Source organism: Diorhabda sublineata, chromosome 2 (assembly GCF_026230105.1).
Source record: "Diorhabda sublineata isolate icDioSubl1.1 chromosome 2, icDioSubl1.1, whole genome shotgun sequence".
NCBI lineage: Eukaryota > Metazoa > Arthropoda > Insecta > Coleoptera > Chrysomelidae > Diorhabda > Diorhabda sublineata.
The window spans coordinates 19,792,585-19,812,271 of record NC_079475.1 but is presented as its reverse complement, the minus strand read 5'-3'; the positions used below and the strand labels follow the sequence as shown (position 1 = coordinate 19,812,271).

Sequence of the window (19,687 nt, the reverse complement as noted above, 5' to 3'; positions counted from 1 at the left end):
TGAAATGACCTGATTACATACTATATTATATCCAATGTCAGCGGTTTACCAAAGTATTTAATCGTAAAATATGTCCTATTATTTTCAATAATCACTATTGTAATGAATCAAAACACACAGTGCATCGATGCGTTAATAGTCAGTCAATCAAATAATATTATTACGTAAAAACACTACTTTCGCGAAAAACGCAATATTGTTCCTATAATAATGTCAATCATAAAAAAATTCTCCTTTCTCTGACAAATAAATCGATTGAAACAAGAGAAATCATTTTAGAATAAACCGTCAGTGTTGTTTGTGCACTTGTGATAACAACATCGAAACCAAAAATAGAAATGCACAATGTTACTAAATAATGCAGCTGGAGTTTTGTTAGTTATAGTGGTAGTGTGTGCTCAAAATCCATCCCCTAGAAATCCAAGGACTATACAATCATTTTTAACGAATGTCGGTGACTTATTTGGATACGATGTGTTTAAACGACCCAGAATAGTGATAAATATCCCTGGGACTATTGCAGTAGCACCAGTTCCAGCTCCTGCACCAGCTCCGGCTCCTGCACCAGCTCCGGCTCCTGCACCAGCTCCTGGACCAGCACCAGCTCCTGGACCAGCACCAGCTCCTCGACCAGCACCAGCTCCTCGCCCAGCACCAGCTCCTCGACCAGCACCAGCTCCTGGGCCAGCTCCTGCACCAGCACCAGCTCCTGCCCCAGCCCCTGCGCCAGCAGCAATTGCAGCTCCTAATTTGCTAACTGATAGTGTACGCAGGCAGTTCAGTATTAATTTAAATTGGGATAGAAGTAAGTCACCACCTCCAAATGAACCCGTAATTGTTCTATCTCCACCAGGTGCCCTAGTTCAAACAGCAGCACCAGTACCGGCTGCTGCTCCTGTACAACCAGCGCCTACGGGACCACCAATACCTGCAAAACTTGAACGAGAACGACAACCAGAAAGAAAACACGATCGAGAAGATGAAAGTGAGCGCGAAAGAGAACCGGTTGAGGATTACGAAGAACAAGCTGAAGATTATGAAGATAGGCCGAAACGATTCCATATAACCATTCCTGATTATACTAATCTAGAAAAATTAACAGAATCTAAAAGGGATATAAATTCAAATGGGGACGCAGGTAAGATCAGATTCAAAGAAGATTTTCAAAATTACTGGAGAAATGCACCGTGGACTGTTGAACATGGTTACAAATATGTAGTGCCCCAAGAATCGTCAAGAACGCTTGTCAACTCTAATAAACCAAACGAAATACCAAAAGAATTATCGAAATACGAAGAACTTCCTCTTCCTAAAGAGAATTCTGTACGTAGTTTGAATTTCATTCATAATATAAGATTTTATACTAAAGAACCTCAGGCAGCACCTTCAACTGCTGTCAGTTATATTCAAGCACCTCCACAGAATGAAGACTACCATGCCGCGCCTTCCTATTTAACATCCCGTATCGTTAATGAACAGTTGTTAAATTATTTCGATACAAAAAATATCAACAATTCTCCAAAACCAGATGAACAATTACCAGAGCAATCTTATCTTACCTCCAAAGCTGTTAACGCCGAGTTACTTAAATTCTATGAAGATAAATTTAAAAATGACGCTGCTGAAAAACAACAGCAAGTTAATCAAGCACACATAGTCAATATACAAAATAATCCAGATACTCATTCAATTTTTCCATATATATTTAAAGACGATAACATTCAGAATTCGCCCCCAAATCCTCTGCAAAATATTCCTCCCGACACCCCAGTAATTATTAACTATGTTCAACAAGATAACCCACTAGCTTTCTACGAAAGGCCTCACCCAGATCTCACAATAGAAATAAATAATCAGGGAATTGACGGTAACATAAATTTTCCAGAATCTCCGAAGAAAGAAAACAAGAAAAACGAACAAATACTTTTTGACGATTTGTCTCATGAGAAGAAGCAATCATTGAACGTATTGAAAACTGAAAGTAGCAAAGGTAACGAAGACGAAAAGAGGTTCCACATAATCGACAATAATGCGAAAGAAAATCTTGAAGTAGAAAATATCGGTGAAGACCAAGCTGAAGAACAAAAAGATGGAGAGAATGAATACGAGGAATCTGCTGGAGCAGAGAATAATGAAGAAACTGAATCAGATAAAGAGACTATAAATGGAGAAGTACGAAAGGAATCTACAGAAGACGAAGATGGTGAAATTAAAAACGAAGAATACCAAGAAGAATCCAAACGAGATAAGGAGAGCGAAGAATCTATCAAAGATAAAGAAACTGAGGAGCTTAGTGAAAATGAAGAAAAGGATACATCTAAGATTAAGCCCGAAAACGAAGAATCTAGGAACGAGGCAGAGAATGAGGAATCGAATAATGAAGAATCAGATTCATATGAACAAACAAGAGATCAACAATACGATTTTAAAGATATAGATAGTTTTATAAGCACACATTTTGGTGATATAAAGTCTCCGGATTATGAGAAAATCAGAGAAAAAATTGTATCTGAAGGCGAAGCAAGAGCAGAGCAATCAGTAGGAGCCTCCGAAAATGGAGAAAATGATTTTTACGACGAAAATGGAGAATCCCATAAGGATAATGAAGAATATAAATACACAACTGCAGAGTCCAATAATGGAAATAAAGAGATTGGAGAAGCTAAGGAGGAAAACGATGATTTAGAGGACGAAGTAAAAATTATCAAAGATGAAGAGGAAGAATTGACGAAAATACGAGATCTGGAACGTCAACATAATCAAGAATTTGGTACGGTATTTCCTAAATTAGGCGAAGGAACAGAGTATGCAGATTTTTTTAAAGCATTTTCAGACAACTCCAGCGAAAATAAATTTAAAAATCAGGAAAATGAAAATTTTAAAACTCCGGAAGACGAAAAGAAAGATTCCTCAACAACTATTGAGAAGTATAAAGATAAAACGCAAATTAAAACCAATCAAAACGTCGAGGGGTTGAACAAATTTGATATACATGATAGTTATAGAAAAGCTAAAGAAGATTTTACTAAAAAGTTAACGGTGGACAATAAAAAGAAATTTTCTAAAGAATCACAAAAAGATTATGAAAAAACTGAACCAAAAAAACAATTCACAGACAAAGATAACTTTGAATCGACAGAAAAAACAGTGGTACATCCTTTATACTCCGGAGTTTGGCGTATTGGTAATTTACAAGAATTGTATAAATTAGATAAACCTGTAACGGTACCTTTCGACATTGATTACAGTGCTTCCGAACACAAAGGTAAAGCTCATCGATCCAAAAGAAGCACAGAAGACGGCGAAGGGGTAGTTAATTCATACGAACAATTAAATAAATATATACCAGATACCTATTCAGAAACATTCTCAGCCAACGTTGAAATTCCAGAGCCACAAATTCCAGATTACAAGAGTCTTGATGTTATAACTCAACAAGATGACCCTTTGTCTTCTAATGCGAGAATTTTTAGTAAGGAGGTAGGAAGGAGAAGAAGTGTTGTAAGAAATATACGACCATTTATATTCAGTTACTAAATTACCTTTTCCCTTTTCCAAACAATAGCTCCAATTTTTTAATTATTTCAAACATTCGCTTTTATTATTAATATAGCTTCTTATACATATTATAAAACAACTATTATAAGAAAGATTTTGTTGCAAAAGTTTGTTAACTTAATGGTGTTTTCTTTCCAGCTATAACAAATACTACTAGAATCACTCAAAAATCTATCTTTGTGAAAAGTCCATTGAGCTAATCTTTTGATTGATTAGAGTCTCGTTGCTATTTTTAATACTGCTTTATATTCACTATGATTTTGTACAGAAAAATTTATATATCATTCATAGCTATTCTAGATAGATCAAAACCAAAGAATTTCTATTTTACTTAGACATTTGTCGCTCATGTTTTAAGACCACTTCCATATGACTATTTCAGTTTTTTTTCGGTTCGTTTTCAACAGTTTGCTATTAGTTTGAAGTTTGTTTAATTCCATTTTCTTCATATTATATGACTAATTAGGCATTTCACATAATACTCACGAGCCATAATACCAAAAAATGAATAATTCCATCATCATTCAAGTCGCCCTATCTTTTTCTCCAGTTGTAGCCATCTATCATCACCATATTAAGATGATAATTGGTACTGTCGAGTCTACCAAGTTATACCGCTTACTCAAAGGTATTTTAAGATGATTCCTATTGAAACTGAGCGTCGTCTATTATTTGATTTATTCATATAATTATTTTTTGTCACTTCAGGAAGATACACTAATTACAACTCCAGAGCGTTCGCTTTAAATTTATAAAAAAACAAAAAAAGAGAATGTGAGGGTATAGTTTCGACATGAGCTGACTCTAAAAGTGATACATTAACTATGAATGAACTGTACATAGATTATTTTTTCAATCTATGCTCAGTAAGTTCGTATTCATACCATTTCTTTTTTATAAATAATCCTTTAACATTACTGTAGTGATTGAACCGAGATTCTGTAGAATATTACTTTGTCCTTTTGTCTTATGCACTTTATGTCACTAATGTCATATTTTATAACGTTTTTGATGCTTTCCATTAAACTCGTACTACAGAATCAGTAGCTTATGCTTTTTAGTAAACATATTTAATAATCAATTCATGATGTGGTTATTCTCTTGTTCGTTCTTTAACAACTTACCCTCTTCAATGCCAATATCTCTTCCCTTTTTGCTCACTCCCAAATATCCCAATTCCTGTGTGTTCCCATATTTTTAATCGTTGTTTTATAACTTTGACCGCTCCACAAGTCAAAGCTTTCACATTTAAACTTAATTTGAATGTAATCTATAGTGGACTGTTTTTCCTACTCCTTACCAAGTATCCTCCAATTCTTTTGTACCCTCACACTATATTTAACATTTAACAACTGCGCCTGCTCCACAATTCAACGCTTTCAACTTTTACCATAATTTTGATTCATTACATAAGTTTGCCAAGTATCCCTAAATTACTTTCTCATAATTTTATTCGTTGTTTCACAACTATTGTTCAATACAACGCTTCCATCTCTAACGATATTTTTCATTTAATCTACATTTGCCATTAGTAAGCCTAAGACTTTTCCCTTTCCCTTATAGTCATCGTTTCACAAGTTCACCTGCTTCTCGATTCAACGCTTTCATCTTTAACTATAATTTTAATTTATTCTGCAGTTTTCTGTTTATCCTACTCCTTGACATGTATTTCTCAATTTTTTTACTATTCAATCCTCCTCATTATTCCGTCGTGATACTTTTCATTCATTCTTCAATGTTCCTTTCATTTCTTTTATGTCCTCATCCTCCCATTCATCTTTCCACAACTTCGTCTGTTCTTTACTACAAGTACTTCATACTTTTCCGTTTAATTCTACCTCTTATTAATCTGTTGCTTCTAGTTCTTCTTATAAGTTGGAATTTCTGGAATATTCATACTGAATACACTGTTTACACCACTTGTGAGTGTTGGTGTAGTGGTAATTGAACAGTGTACTATTTACTTCTTCTTATATTGATTCGTTCTTTTCGTTCCTTTCTAAATTATTATCTTTCTTTTATAGTTTCTGGAAGTAATAATTTTTTGCTTTCCAAAAGTCACTATTGGGATGAACACGTTTTTTCCTTAATATTCATATCTTGATGTGATTACTATTCCGTTCGTCGTATTACAACTTCCGTTGCTGCTCATTCCCACTATAGTACAGCTATAGTTTCCATTTATTCTATAGTTTTCGTACTACTTAACAGGTATCTTTTAATTTCTTTGTGTCCTTACCGTTTTATCCATCGCTTATGATACTCTTTGGTCCACTTATTACATCTACTATCATATTTTTCGTTTTGTTTATATTCCGTTCGTCTTCGTCCTTCCGTCATTCGAGCCATTCCAATTCTTGCCAAAAATTTAATTTATTGTAGTTCTACATCACATTAATTTGCTGATTTTACTTCTTCTTATGTTATCCCTGCTTGTTTTTATTGTTATTTTCATCATTACCTCCTTCTGTTGTAGTTTTTAAGCTTAACAATGTTTTGCTATTCAAAAATTATTATTACGTCGAAAATATTCTTTTCTGAATTGTTTTGTTGAATTTTCAAGCTATTTAAAAATATAGGACGCAACTAAAGCTTTCGTTTCATCTATAGACTGGCACAAAAAATGTTGGTTCCTTTATTTTGCTTAAATTTGTGATATAATTTTCCAAATTTAGTTTTATATTATTTATTAATTTTTTATTAGGTATAGCTTCTATATTTCCCTGTTGTATTTTATGACCGAGATGATATTGTCGAAAAAAATAGTGACAAAATCACTTCGATTATAGCATATTTGTTTAGTTTAAGCCATCAGTTATGTTTTTGTTTGAATATTTTGTTATAAATATATGTTATTTAGTTTAATTATTTCGTTATGATATAATTTACACAGAACTGTTCTTATTTTTTTCATTATATTCTACTTTCCGAATATTATTAGAAAATGTAATAAAAACAGAAGAAAAAAATTAAAATATTATTAAACTATTACTTCTTAAATAATTTGTTTCAATTGTTCCTCGTCATTTAAAAACATAGTTGATTATTTCAGTTGATAGGTGGGTATATATATGTAATAAAAACAAATACTTTCTAATTCATATTTCAAAATGAGAAATTGATTATAATCATGTTTCAAATGAAATATTTCATTGTTGAAATTCAGGCAAAGATGTAGATAATCTTATTCGATATTCTTATTTTCAGATCACAACTAGTTAACGATGTCACAAACTCCCAAAAGAAAATCATCGGAATTTGATGGTTTCTCCAACTTATCTACATTATATCCTTAAAGCATCTATATAGCTTCATATCTGCTGGAAAAAATTGTTCTTAATAAATTTTTTACATCAAATTCGCTTCTCTTGAGATCCTTCATAATTTCAAATATTTCAAAAATACAATATTTTCTTTCTCAATATATATATTTATTCAAACTGTAATGGATTGCAGTAGATTAAAAAAATAATTATATATAGAATATTGAAAGATGTGATTTTATGTAGAAAAAAATCTTTGAATCAGCATATTAATAGTATATTATCCTTGAGTGTATATTGAAGGTTATTATTCACAGGGTGAATTTCACTGCCACGTACACTAGTGAGTGGCATGAATCACCGAGTGAATAATAACTCATTATACGCAAGTAGAATACTATAATTTATCGACGATTACGAAATATTTTTATTGGAAAATTTTATTACAATATCAGAAACACTATTATTTTATTCTAACAAATATTTCAGACATTATTTTATTGTTCATTTAAACATAGTACATACTTATCGAAAATTATAATAATCGTATAATATCTCCATAATAATCAACACCAAAATGTAAGTATTATTTTCACAAAAATTGGTTTATAATGTTACGAGACGGTGATATTTATTTATAGTTAATATTAATCATTTTGGCCAGTTCAAAATTCATATGCCATATTATATACTTTCCTTGACTTTTCCGGCAATAAATTTAATGTGGTAAATTCAGCAGCTTTATCTATTTCTGGTGGTCACTTTCAGTTTCTATATCCATTTTTAATTATTTTTTTAACATAATTTTGAATAAAATATTAAAACACTGAGAAATATAAGCCATGATCTTACATAAAGTTTGGAAACCAAGCCCAATTTTTATATGGCGTTTTGGTTGACTTGTTGTGCGAATTCTAATTGTTTGAAATAGCCATGGCGCGGCGCTGCTATCTAGAGATGCTAGAGAATGGACGTGGTAGGGTACGGTTACTTGTAAGATCGTGGGGTAAGGCAGAGATTTACAACTATTATTATTTGTACATATTTCACTACTTTTATATAATTACCTTACATATTAACTACTTTTATTTATAAAAATTCTTTACCTAGAAATAATAATAACAATTATTATTAGGTTAACACAATTTGATACCATCTCTTCATTACAACGCCGACCTAGCGGCCACAGAGTGAGTTAATTTAGCACCCGTGAAATGAATTCACCTCGCTACACTCGGTTCCATGTCTAAACAAACAATAATGTTGACAGTCTTGAGTTAAATTTATATTGTTTCAAAAGCCATGGTATGTTAAAAAACTGATATAGGACAAACACATCCAATATAACTGATAGATTAGTTTTAATGCTCCGTGCATTCAAGCTACAGATCCAGGATTCGAATCTGTTCTAGAAAAATTTCATTCAATATTTACAAAACTAAATAAAAAATGTTTGTAGTATTTTATATTGTAAAATTATAAAAGCCGATTTTTAGTAGCAAAGCAATACAATATAGCTTAAACAAGAAAGCATCTGACAGCAGTGATTAGTGGATTCATTAATCACTACCTTGATTAATGGGTATTATTAAGGCCGAACCATGTAGACTTATAATGGGTACATTATACAACAGTTTGGATACAAGATTAACAAATATTGAACAGAGCATTCACGTTCCGATTTGTATACCGCCTTGTGGTCAAAGTTGGATCCAATATCGTTACGTGAATGGGCTCGTTGGAAGTCTAGTTGGGCAAGTAGTGTTATCTAGAGGGACGATAAGCAGATCTGATTTGCGACTGCCGACGGAGTCACAGCGTGAGTGCAGGGGTAGAATCAAAGTCTTCCAGCTTACGTCAGTCAATGCAACTTCGGTTTCTCGTCTTTCCCGCCTTCCGCTATTATTAAAATGAAAAGTGAGGAAACTTCTGAGTTTGTATATATTTACACAAATAGTGTCTGAACTTCCAGCCCCACATAACATCCTAATGCTACAAAGGGTTGTGCAGCAGTTATAAAATTCACGTAAATCACGCATGATGGTATCTTTTTTGTAAATGAAAGAGCCAAATTTTTTCACCAATAGTATTTAGCAGCGTATTACAACAAGTAATTTCTGGACTATAATCGATACATTGTTCGGCTTGTGAGCAAAGTGCACAGTCGTAAAAAAGACTATATAGCACTACAGTTGGGCTTCAAATTGGGACGTGGTTACATTGATATAGAAAAACTGAAGGTAATAAAACTGTACGGCACAAAATTTGGAAACTTTGTAAATAGCTTTAGCTCTTTTTGTTTTATACTTGTAATTTCTTATAGCAAGAAATCATATAAGAGATTCAATTAGACTCCTTGTTTCTATATGAATAATTAGCTTGAGTGGTATAATGATGCCATAATTTTTTAGTTTAATTAGAATTTCATGATCAGCACAATCGAAGGCCTTAGCGGAATCACAAAAAACTGAAGCCGTATAAAATTTATTGTTAAGTGAGGTATATATTCCATTGAGAACGGAAAACAGTGTCATTATTACATTTAGTAGGTATGAAACCAAATTGTTGAGCTATTATGTTTGAAAAAAAAAGGTAATAGATGGTTTTTCATTAGTCATTCAATTAATGTTAGATAAGATTGGTAATAATGTAATAGGACGATAGTTACTAGTGTTATTTTTCTCACCACCCTTGAGGAGGGAAACAATTATAGCTGTTTTTAGATAGCTAAACGAAGGCCCCTTTTCTAAGGATTCGTTGATTAGAGAACATAAAACGTTAATTATCACTTCTGGAAAATTTGAAAATAACTTTGTTGATGACCCATCGTTGTCGCAGGAAGTCTTGTTTTGAATGCTGAGAATGGTTTGCTCGAGCTCAAATCTATCTTCAGGCTGAAGATAGTGATCTTTCATATCCAGTGGTATATACTATAATTATGGCGAAACTGAAGATTAATTTATTTTGGGATGTTCAAGGTGTAAAAGTAGGTCACGTACAAGTGAGAGTCTCGATTACAGGTGCTAATTATGTCAATTAAGTTTCAAAATTACGTGAGGTAATCATAGTTGCATTATTACAACATCCGCAATAGTTCAGACAGGCTTCTAATTATTCGAGCATCCACTATTGTCTCCATATTTTACCTCCAGCGATTACCGACTATTTCCAAAGCTTAAATATCTCTTGATTAGTGATCAAACTCTTCGGATAATAATAGCGTATGTGCGATAAATTAGTATTTGTGAGTTTTGATGAGTAGAAAGGATGGTTCTGTCGTCAGAGAATGTTACAGTTTAGAGTATTGTGTCCTTGATTCAACTGTAAAAGTTTGTTTGGAAAATTCTTTTGGTTAGATTGGATTTGAGGAGCGAGAAATAATGTGGAGGAAATTTGTTTCTGATTTTGTATTGCAGTGCCAGATCTCGTTAAATGCTTGACTACCACCGAGGGATACAACAGAGCAGTTTACTTTATTTTCTTAACCTCACTTATTGTAGAACGTTTGTATCGAAATTATTTTTTTTTAATTGTAAAAGGCATATTAAAGGAATTGAGAATTTTGAAAAAGTTTGAAACTTACATGTGCAGAAAAATTAAATAATCTTCTCAGTGACTTCAGAAGAGTTGCTGCAATAAAACGATGCCTATACTTACAAAACTTAAGAATTGTATGGGACTTAATGCTTCGAAACAGATATCAAAGTACAATAACGAGTTTTTGTATTATATGCCAATTGGAACTCATAGATAAAGTTGCATATGAAGTATTTTAAATGTGGTCCTCCAAACCGTTTTTCAAGCCCTCAAGCACTGAAGAATCCTGTTGTAGATAGTATATGACTATCTTGATAAGTGATAAAATAATATGAGAATTTAGGAGATCGATATATCTTAGTTTCTGTTTAAATAATTTTTTTCTACAACAAAATGTTAATAGTTTCCGGAAAAACAAAATTACATCCTTGGCTACCAGACTCGAGAGATATTGAATTACTTACATCCAGAAAGCGTGACGGTAGTCGACCTTTTTATCAATTAACTTCAACTTTTGGTTTAAAATTGGAAGAAGAAATTTATTGCGCCTCTTGTAATGAAAATTTCATTCTGACAAATCATGAAACTGTTGGGACATCGGGATGTTATTCAACATTCACCAAATCCAAATTCCAGAACAACTGAATCATTTCATTAAAACTATATTTTAATGAGCACTAAATGTATATTAAAATATCGTGACCATCTTTTTTATTTCTTTATGCGATAGGAAGACTATCCCTGTAACAGGACGAGTTTAGAGTCTTTTTTATCGTTAGGAGATTAAATATTATATTATTAAGCTTTGGATGTTTTTAATAAATCTGAATTGTCTAATTCGACAGGAATTGATTGTTTCTATTTTGGATTGTTTAATGAAAACAACGGAATATGCAAAATTTTTCTTTCAATATTTACAGTAAAAAGTTAAATTTATACCAGCGTTGGCTAAAAAATTTTCTACTTTAACCTGAAGATCTCAGCACTTTGGGCAACTGAAATTCAAACGTGTCCGTATCAACTTGTCTGACATTCGAGTGTTCGAGACCTCCAAAAACTGTGGCAACTAGCTAGTGTTGTGATACGAGTGCTATTTGAGTTGTTTATAGATACTTGATTCATCTTGATCAGAAAACGGAATCAAATTACGAACATTATCGTACGATGATTTTCTATGACTTTCGATTTGGATTAAACTAATGGCAGTGTGCCGATCAACTCGCTTCAACTTTTGGTGATGAAGCACCATCTCGAGGCACCATATTTCGCTCGTTTTCCGATTTCAATTTTGTTAGCACTTCGCTACAGGATGAATGTCGTGAAGGTCATCCAAAATCTGCTGTTGTGCCAGAAAACATCAATGCTGTGCGTAAACTACTATTGCAAGATCGTCTTGTAACTTACCATGAGATTAAGTCATACTTGGGTAAGTCCAACAAAAGTTGTTCCCGCAAGAAGCTCTTCGAAGTAAATGTTTTTTCGGAATAACTGGACATGTCGCCATCTTTCCATAAGAGCAACGTAGATCGGTCAATTATGATTGGAACACAAGCGGTTGTTTGCCAGAAGTGTTGAAAAAAATCGGGAAAACCAATCGCAGAAAACGAATCGTTCTCTATCACGACAAAGCGAGATCTCACACATCAAGTCAAACAAAAATGTTTTTGAACAATCAAAACAACGGATTGATAGGTCATTCGCCGTACAGTCCATGTTTGACACCCAATACTTATTTCTTATTTCCGCAGATTAAAAATAAATTGCGAGGTCAACGTTTTTATACACCTGAAGAACCGGTTGATGAGTTTTGGAGGTACCTCAATCAAAATGGAAAAATGCTTTGATAATTGGTACAAGCGCATGCAAAAGTATATTGATCTTAATGGTGAATATTTTGAGAAACAATAAAGCCATATCCATTTGTAAATATTCTTTTTTACTTGTCTAATTTAAGTAGCAACCCTCATACCCCTTACGTAAACGCCTATTTTGAGGATAAAGACGGCAACTATTATTTGGAAGGATTAAACTATGTAAAAAAAAATTGATTGTGAAAAAATGTGTTATGTCTTTGTTATGCCGGAAACTTCTCAGTTTTGAGTGACAGATAAAAATTACTGGTATATAAAACATGTGAAAACATAATTCTTCAAAATTTAAATATAGATTTAAAAGTGAGAAAATTATATTATTGGCAGTGATATTTATATTATTTTAATTATTTATAGGTAAAAGTTTTGTTTTCATCATTATATAAAGGGTGTCGCAAAAAGAATGAATTTGAGTTGAGTAGTGGGAGTGAGAGGAGCGGAGCGGAGGGGCGGGGGCTGGTTTTTTTCTTCAAAAGTAATGAATCTGTTATTACTGTTCAACGGCTTTTCCGCACAGATCGCAACACAATACTTCGGTTGGGTTACCTCTTTTCGCACAACTGAATCAGTTATGAAGCAGAAGTCGTCTAGTCGTCCTCGTACGGCGCAAACTTTACAAAATGTCGACAGAGTTAGGGCGTCAGTTCCTCAAAGTCGTCGCCGCTTAACTAGACGGTACGCTCCAGCTCTGAACTTGTCTTGACGTTCGCTGCAGCGCATCCTGACCGATGATTGTCAAAAGTAATGGAAAATTTCGAAGAAAGACTTTTGATGTGTATCGACGCGGAAGGACACCATATGTCGGAAGTAATTCGTTCACTACAAACAGTGCATATTGATATTCCAATGATCAAACTCATAAATTGAATAATGTAAACATTTTATTCATGTGAGTCCATTTTTTCTGTAATCAAAATAAAGCAAATTGTACTGGTTTAAAATTCATGCGTTCTTTTTGCGCCACCTTGTACTTCCAAAGTATTTGGATTGGAACTATCCCTATCAATTGCGTTTACAATATTTTTTTGTTCCAGGATGTAAAATCTATAGGAATCCAAGTAAACACAGAAACCAAAAGTACTGCAACTTTTACCGACACTGATATACAAGAAAAAACAGACTCATATCAGAGAAGGTATGAAATATTTATATATTACTTCTAGCAACAGTTATAAGGATAAAAACTACCAATCACAAAAGCAAAGGGCATTTTCGGTTTAGTGTCTTACTCAACTTCTACATAAAAATTTATTACATTCGGTTATTTATACAGTATCGAAAAAACATAGAAATATCAATGGAGAATCTTTATCCAACATGAATGAGACGTTAACAATTATTTCGAAAATACTTTTAATAATAAAATTATTTCTTCAGACAATACCAGCAAGGTAGTGATTTTTTTTTCTTTTGGAATATTAAAAAAATGTTTCAAATAGCTTTGAAAGAGCCACATATCTTGATGAATAAAGAAAAAATAATTCGTCTTTATTATTTGCTCATTAATTTTTAAGTATCCAATTTTTTTAATCAATTGAGGTGAAAGGATCTGTTATGAAATCACATTTTTATGTCGGCCTTGAAACCGCTACTATCTAATAGACATTATAAAATGTTCAAATTTTAGTGAGTCCGAGGAATTTGTCCAAAATAGATTTTTTAGACTAGACGATATAAATACCAAAGAACATTTCAAAGTATATGATAAACGAGAACACGAATCACAAGCGTTGATTATAATTTATTACAATACTCAATAAGTCATGGGACTGACACACAGATGGCGCTGCCATGGTCAAATCCATATGACGTTTATGAAGTACCAGCGTTCAAAAACTATGTATAAAATTCATGTCAAAGTTAGAAAAAAGTGACAGCCATTTAAGTAAAGTTACTTTTGTTATTGTTATATGTTATCATTGCTTCTTGATAAAAAAAATAGTTTACTGTTAACCGGACTATGATCGAAAAGAATCATTTTTTATTGGTTTGGTGAATTTGAGGGGGTTACTCCAGAAAACATCAAAAAAATCAACAAAATGGTTATATCTAATCGTAAACTGGAGGTACCATAAGGCAGTGTGTTTGAGATTATGCATGAACATTTGACTATGAGAAAGCATTTTTCAAAGTGATCGAAAACAACGTGTTGATGAATCAGAGCAGTGTCTGGCCATGTTTACACGTAATAAATCGGAATTTTTTGCATCGATATGTGACAATGTATCCATCACTTCACTCCGGAATCGAAACGATCATTATCTGGGTGGACCGCAGCCGGTGAACCACGTCTAATGCGTTGAAAGGCACAACAATCAGCTGAGAAGGTTATGGCTTCAGTATTTTGAGATTCGCATGGAATATTTTTCATCGACTATCTCCAAAAGAGAGAGACAATCAATGGTGAATACTATTTGAATTTGGATAGCTTTTATGCAAAAACCAAGAAAAAACCACGGTTTCACCAAGGCAATGCATTGATTCACAAATCGGTGGCAACGATGGTTAAATTGAACGAATTACCCTTTGAATTGCTTTCTCATCTTCCGTATAGTCCAGATCTGGCGCCCAGTGACCACTGGCTAATCGCTAATCTCAAAAAAATCACCTCAAATTTAAATAAGTAGAATTATTTGTGACATATTTGGTCAAAAATAATTTCGTTATCTCAATAAATTACAATTTTCGTGGATTCCACGTTTTCCTTCCTCTTATTTTATACTAGGTATGTGGTTTTAATGCTAATAACTAAACCACTGAAAATCGGGGTCCAGAGCGTAAATAGTGAATCTAGTAAAACAGTTTAATTCTTTTATACCACTATATCATATTTTTTTTAAAAAATTGTATTAATGTCAAGATACGATCTCGCCTACAGTGGCCTGAGAAAGAGTGTGGTCACATGGTGGCCGCCAAGTTTATCCTGAACTACGACACAAAATAAATTATTTTCATAATTTTGTTGAAAATACTATTGAGCCCTTGAAAATTTTTTGATTGAGTATTTGAGAATATAAATTACGATTTGAAAAGCGTTATTATGAGAAGAACAAATGCTGAATCGGCCGAGTTTGGATTAAACATGACGGCCACTTTCATGTGGTTACTGTAATCTCACCTTACTTGCAGTGACACCTATTGGAATATCTGGATACTATAGCCAAGAAAATGAGCTTTAAAACTCAATATGTAAGTAACAAGTCTGAGTGTGTGTTGAATGGATAGTTTAAAAACTTTAATAGGTGTTATAAAATCGTTACACTATTTTTTGGTCCATCTAATTTCTCTAAAATGGTTTTCTAGGACAAAATATTGGAAATTGGAGTTTTTCGGTTTGTATTACGTTTGAAATAACAGATTATAAAGGTTGTATGACTGTTTTCCGCCAGTTTCAAATACGTTACAACAGATTACAAGAGTTCTTCATAAATTATTGGTAATTTTTTACAGATGAATAAAGGACAAAAAATAATTTATTTCCTTTTTATGAAATCAATGACAATTGCCTTGAGGATATTGATAATGTAGCCTTTGATTATAATCCAGAATTTGATGAATCAGTGTAATCTAATAATGAAAGTGAATCTTCTAATGGAAGTGGTGAATAACATAAAGATGAAAATATAAAAAAAGGAATCAGGCAGCAAAAGAAGGTAAAATTAGCATATGAATGGAAACAAGTAGGGGAAGATGATAGCCAGAGGAACATACCGATTTGGTTACATAAAATAGAAGAAAGAGAAATTGATACACCGATTGCATATTTTGAGGAACTCTTTGATGCTGATATGTTTAATAATCTTGTGGAACAATCAAATCTATATTCAAACAGATCCAGATTATCTGTTACAATAACTGAGATAAGGCAATTTCTAGGTATATGTTTATATATGTCCATTTTTAGTTTACCACGAATGCATATGTATTGAGCTCAAGCAACAAGGGTGATATCATTAGTCCAGACCGATTTCAGATGATAAAAAAGAATCTCTACTTATGAACGACAATTTTAAAGCTGATCTAAATGATTTAGATAGTCTCTTTAAAATAAAGCTTTTGATGAAATCCTCATTGAGAAATATCAGAGCTATACCAATGCAACAACTTTTATATGTGGATGAACAGATTGTCCTCTTCAAGAGAAATTCCCATCCTTGGCAGTACAACCCCAAAAAAACAAATAAAAGGGGATATAATATTCATGTGTTATGTGATGTTACTGCTCTGATTCATAATTTTGACATTCACGCCAGAAAACGTGAATCCAATCCTAACTTTCCGGGTATTGTTAAGTTAATAAAATATGATTTAGTTTGTCCCACGAAAGAAAATCATCTGATATTTTTTAACAATTAGTTCTCTTCACCTGAATTATTTGTTCATCTGTACAAACGAGGAATTTTTGGTCTATGTACAGTTCAAATAAAGAAGTTTCCTGGTCTTACTTTTACAGCTGATAAAGACATGACAAAAAAGAGACGTGGTTCATGTGAAGAAAAGGAAGCAACAACAAAAGGTGCTGAAGTAAGGGCTGCAAAGTGGATAGATAATATATTAGTCATATTAGTATGTTCTATTTCTTCTGATTATCCTAGAAAGGAAAAAAAAGGTTTGACAAGAAAACAAAAACTTGTATCTTCATTAGTTGTTCTAGTATTGTAACAACTCACCTTAGGAAATTCTCGGATAGTGTCTTCTTTAAAAATTACGTGATACTACTACAGAAAAATGTATCATAAGACAATAAAAGCTGCTGAATCTGTAAAATTTGTATTATCGACTTATCTAAAAAATTAAGTTCCTCCTATTTTGCGCTGAGATCAGTTCCAAAGAACTGAACTTATCCATCTCCTTAACAGTCTATTATGCCCTTATTGAGTCGAATCTCCGATATACCTTTCTGGGCTACGTGTTGTTTATTAGTTTTTACAAGTTTTTGTCTACAAATTGTAACAAGTTTTTTACAATAAAGCTATTGCTACTTCTTCAAGATATTTATTCAATATCTTGAATTTTACATTTTCCCAATCCTTAACTATTGAAAAAATTGCAGTAGCATCCGCATAAGATACTATATTTTCAGGAATACTTATCAATAAATCATTTGTGTATATTATGAACAGTAATGGATCCAATATTGTACCTTGTGGAACTCCTATGTCTATGTTTTAGAAATCGCTATTATATTGACCTTTTGCTTTCTACCATTAAGATAGCTATTTATTAAGCCGAAAGCTTTTGCTAAATCAATGAATGTTATCGCTATCGGAGTACTTTTGTCTAAATTCTCATATATTTTATTTGTGATATAATTGAGCGCGTCTTTCGTCCCTTTATATTTCATAAAGCCAAATTGTTTTGAACTCAGAATTTTATTTTTTGTAATAAAATACGTTATTCTGTTAATCAATAATGTTTTCGAAACTTTTGGAAATATTGGATATTAATATCAGTGTATAGTTTTCGATTGTTTGTTTATTACCAGTTTGAATACATTTTATATTTTAATCAGCAAGTTTTAGTGCATCTGGCCAAATTGAGTTATCTATACAATTATTAAATATACTTGCCAACTTATCGCTTATTAGACTAGATATAATAGATTTGACACTTATCAATATCCCCATTTTTATTTTCCAAATTATAAATTAACTTCACTTCACCTCACTTTGTTTGTTGGTTTTATAAAGATTGAGTTTACATTCATTTGAGGTGAAATTATTGTTTTGTTATTAGGAATTTATTCCTAATTATTAGGTTTTTATTTCACTTATATTATATATTTCATATTTTTATTGTATGTCAAAATTAATTTTAATCAATTCAATTGTTCTCGTTTTCACATGTATAAGATATTTTTTCATATTTTATTGTTTTGCAGCCTTACGGATATATTCGACCAACTCAAGACTGATTTAGTAAATTTACACAGCCATATTGGAAGCCAAAGCCTAAAACTTTAGGCAAAGAAAACTACCAAAGATGCAACAAAATATATTAATAGAAAAACGAACAAACAATGCATTGTAAACATGTAGAAGTCTCACTTTGTATACTATATACAAATAAATTTTTTAAAACACTGTATCAATACAATAACAAAACACAACAAAACAAAATACATAATGACTGGTAACTTATTGCAAACAAAAGTAGTAAATTTTCAAAAATAATAAAAACTTTATCTAATTTTATTAGTTTTCACTCATATTTCCCATTGCAAATTTTATGTACTAAGATTATCGTACCTTACAAAAATGTTTAAATTAGCCTTTGGCATCCTATCCGGAAAATACAGGTGATTGCTTATATGAAATTATGATGGTTTTTTCGTATAATTTCCTCTGCTCACTCCTCCCTGACGCATCCTTACTAATATTATAAAAGTAATTGTTTGTTACGCTTTCACGTGATAACTCTTAACCGATCATCACAAAACTTCGTACGCATATTCTTGGGGGTATTAGAAGTAACAGGATACTTTTTATGAAAAAATTTTTATTATTTGTCAAAAAATATCAAAATCAAGCTTCTTCAACGCCATCTAGCAGTCCAGTAATGAAGTTCCAGCCCTGAGTACTGTAATACCGTTGCATCGTATTACCGACGGTCACGTCAATATCCAATCCAATTGACTATAGTTTCAGCTGTTTGGAATGTTTATTTATTGTTATCTTTTGTCATTACATATGCTGATTAAAACTATTTGAATTTTTTAGGTTAGACATCATTTTTGTGGCTAGATACTGAAATTATAGTCAATTGAATATTTGGAATTTTATAGTTATTGTTATTTTTTTCTGTCATTATATGTGCGGTATAAAACTATTAAAATTCTTTAGTTTACTATGTGAAACTATAGTTTCACATAGTAGTATAATTGGATGTTTGGAATTTTTCTATATTTATTGTTATTTTTTCTATCATTATACAGGGTGAGTCGGGAGGAGCGCACCAAACTTTAGGAGTGTATTATACACGTGAAAATAATGTAAAAAAATTCATATGTTCTTATCCGATTTTCATTTGTTTTCATTTGTTTTGGAGTAATTAAAAATGTTCTTCTAGCTTTACACTTATATCTGAATTTTAAAATTATCAAAGTATGCCATGTTCAAGGCTCAAAGGAATTTGATAATTCTGACGATTTGATGAACTGTCAGTGTACAGTGAACAGTAACTGAATATTTAATTTCGAATTTATGTGATTGTTAGTGTTGCAAAATATCAGATACTTATTCAAATTTAGAATATGCAAATATGGTGTTTGTTTATAGTTTCTGTTATGGAAATGCTACAGCTGCTGCTGAGGAATATCGTCAACGTTTTCCACACCAAAGATATCCTGATAAAAACTTATTTATTGGAGTTTTAACAAATTGTGCGAGACTGGTAAGCTTCCCAGTGCTAACATATCATCTGAACGCGCTACTCGACAAGGTTTGGTAGAAGTAAAAA

At 32.2% G+C, this 19,687-nt stretch overlaps 1 protein-coding gene across 1 annotated transcript; it reads left to right on the top strand.

Moving 5' to 3' along the window:
- The first annotated feature begins 345 nt into the window (after positions 1–345).
- LOC130440620 (myb-like protein X) lies at positions 346–18,192 on the top strand. Its single transcript, XM_056773880.1, has 4 exons — positions 346–2,998; positions 3,116–3,480; positions 13,264–13,364; positions 18,111–18,192. Exons 1-4 carry the CDS (start codon positions 346–348, stop codon positions 18,190–18,192), a joined length of 3,201 nt encoding a protein of 1,066 aa, XP_056629858.1.
- Positions 18,193–19,687: the final 1,495 nt, after the last annotated feature.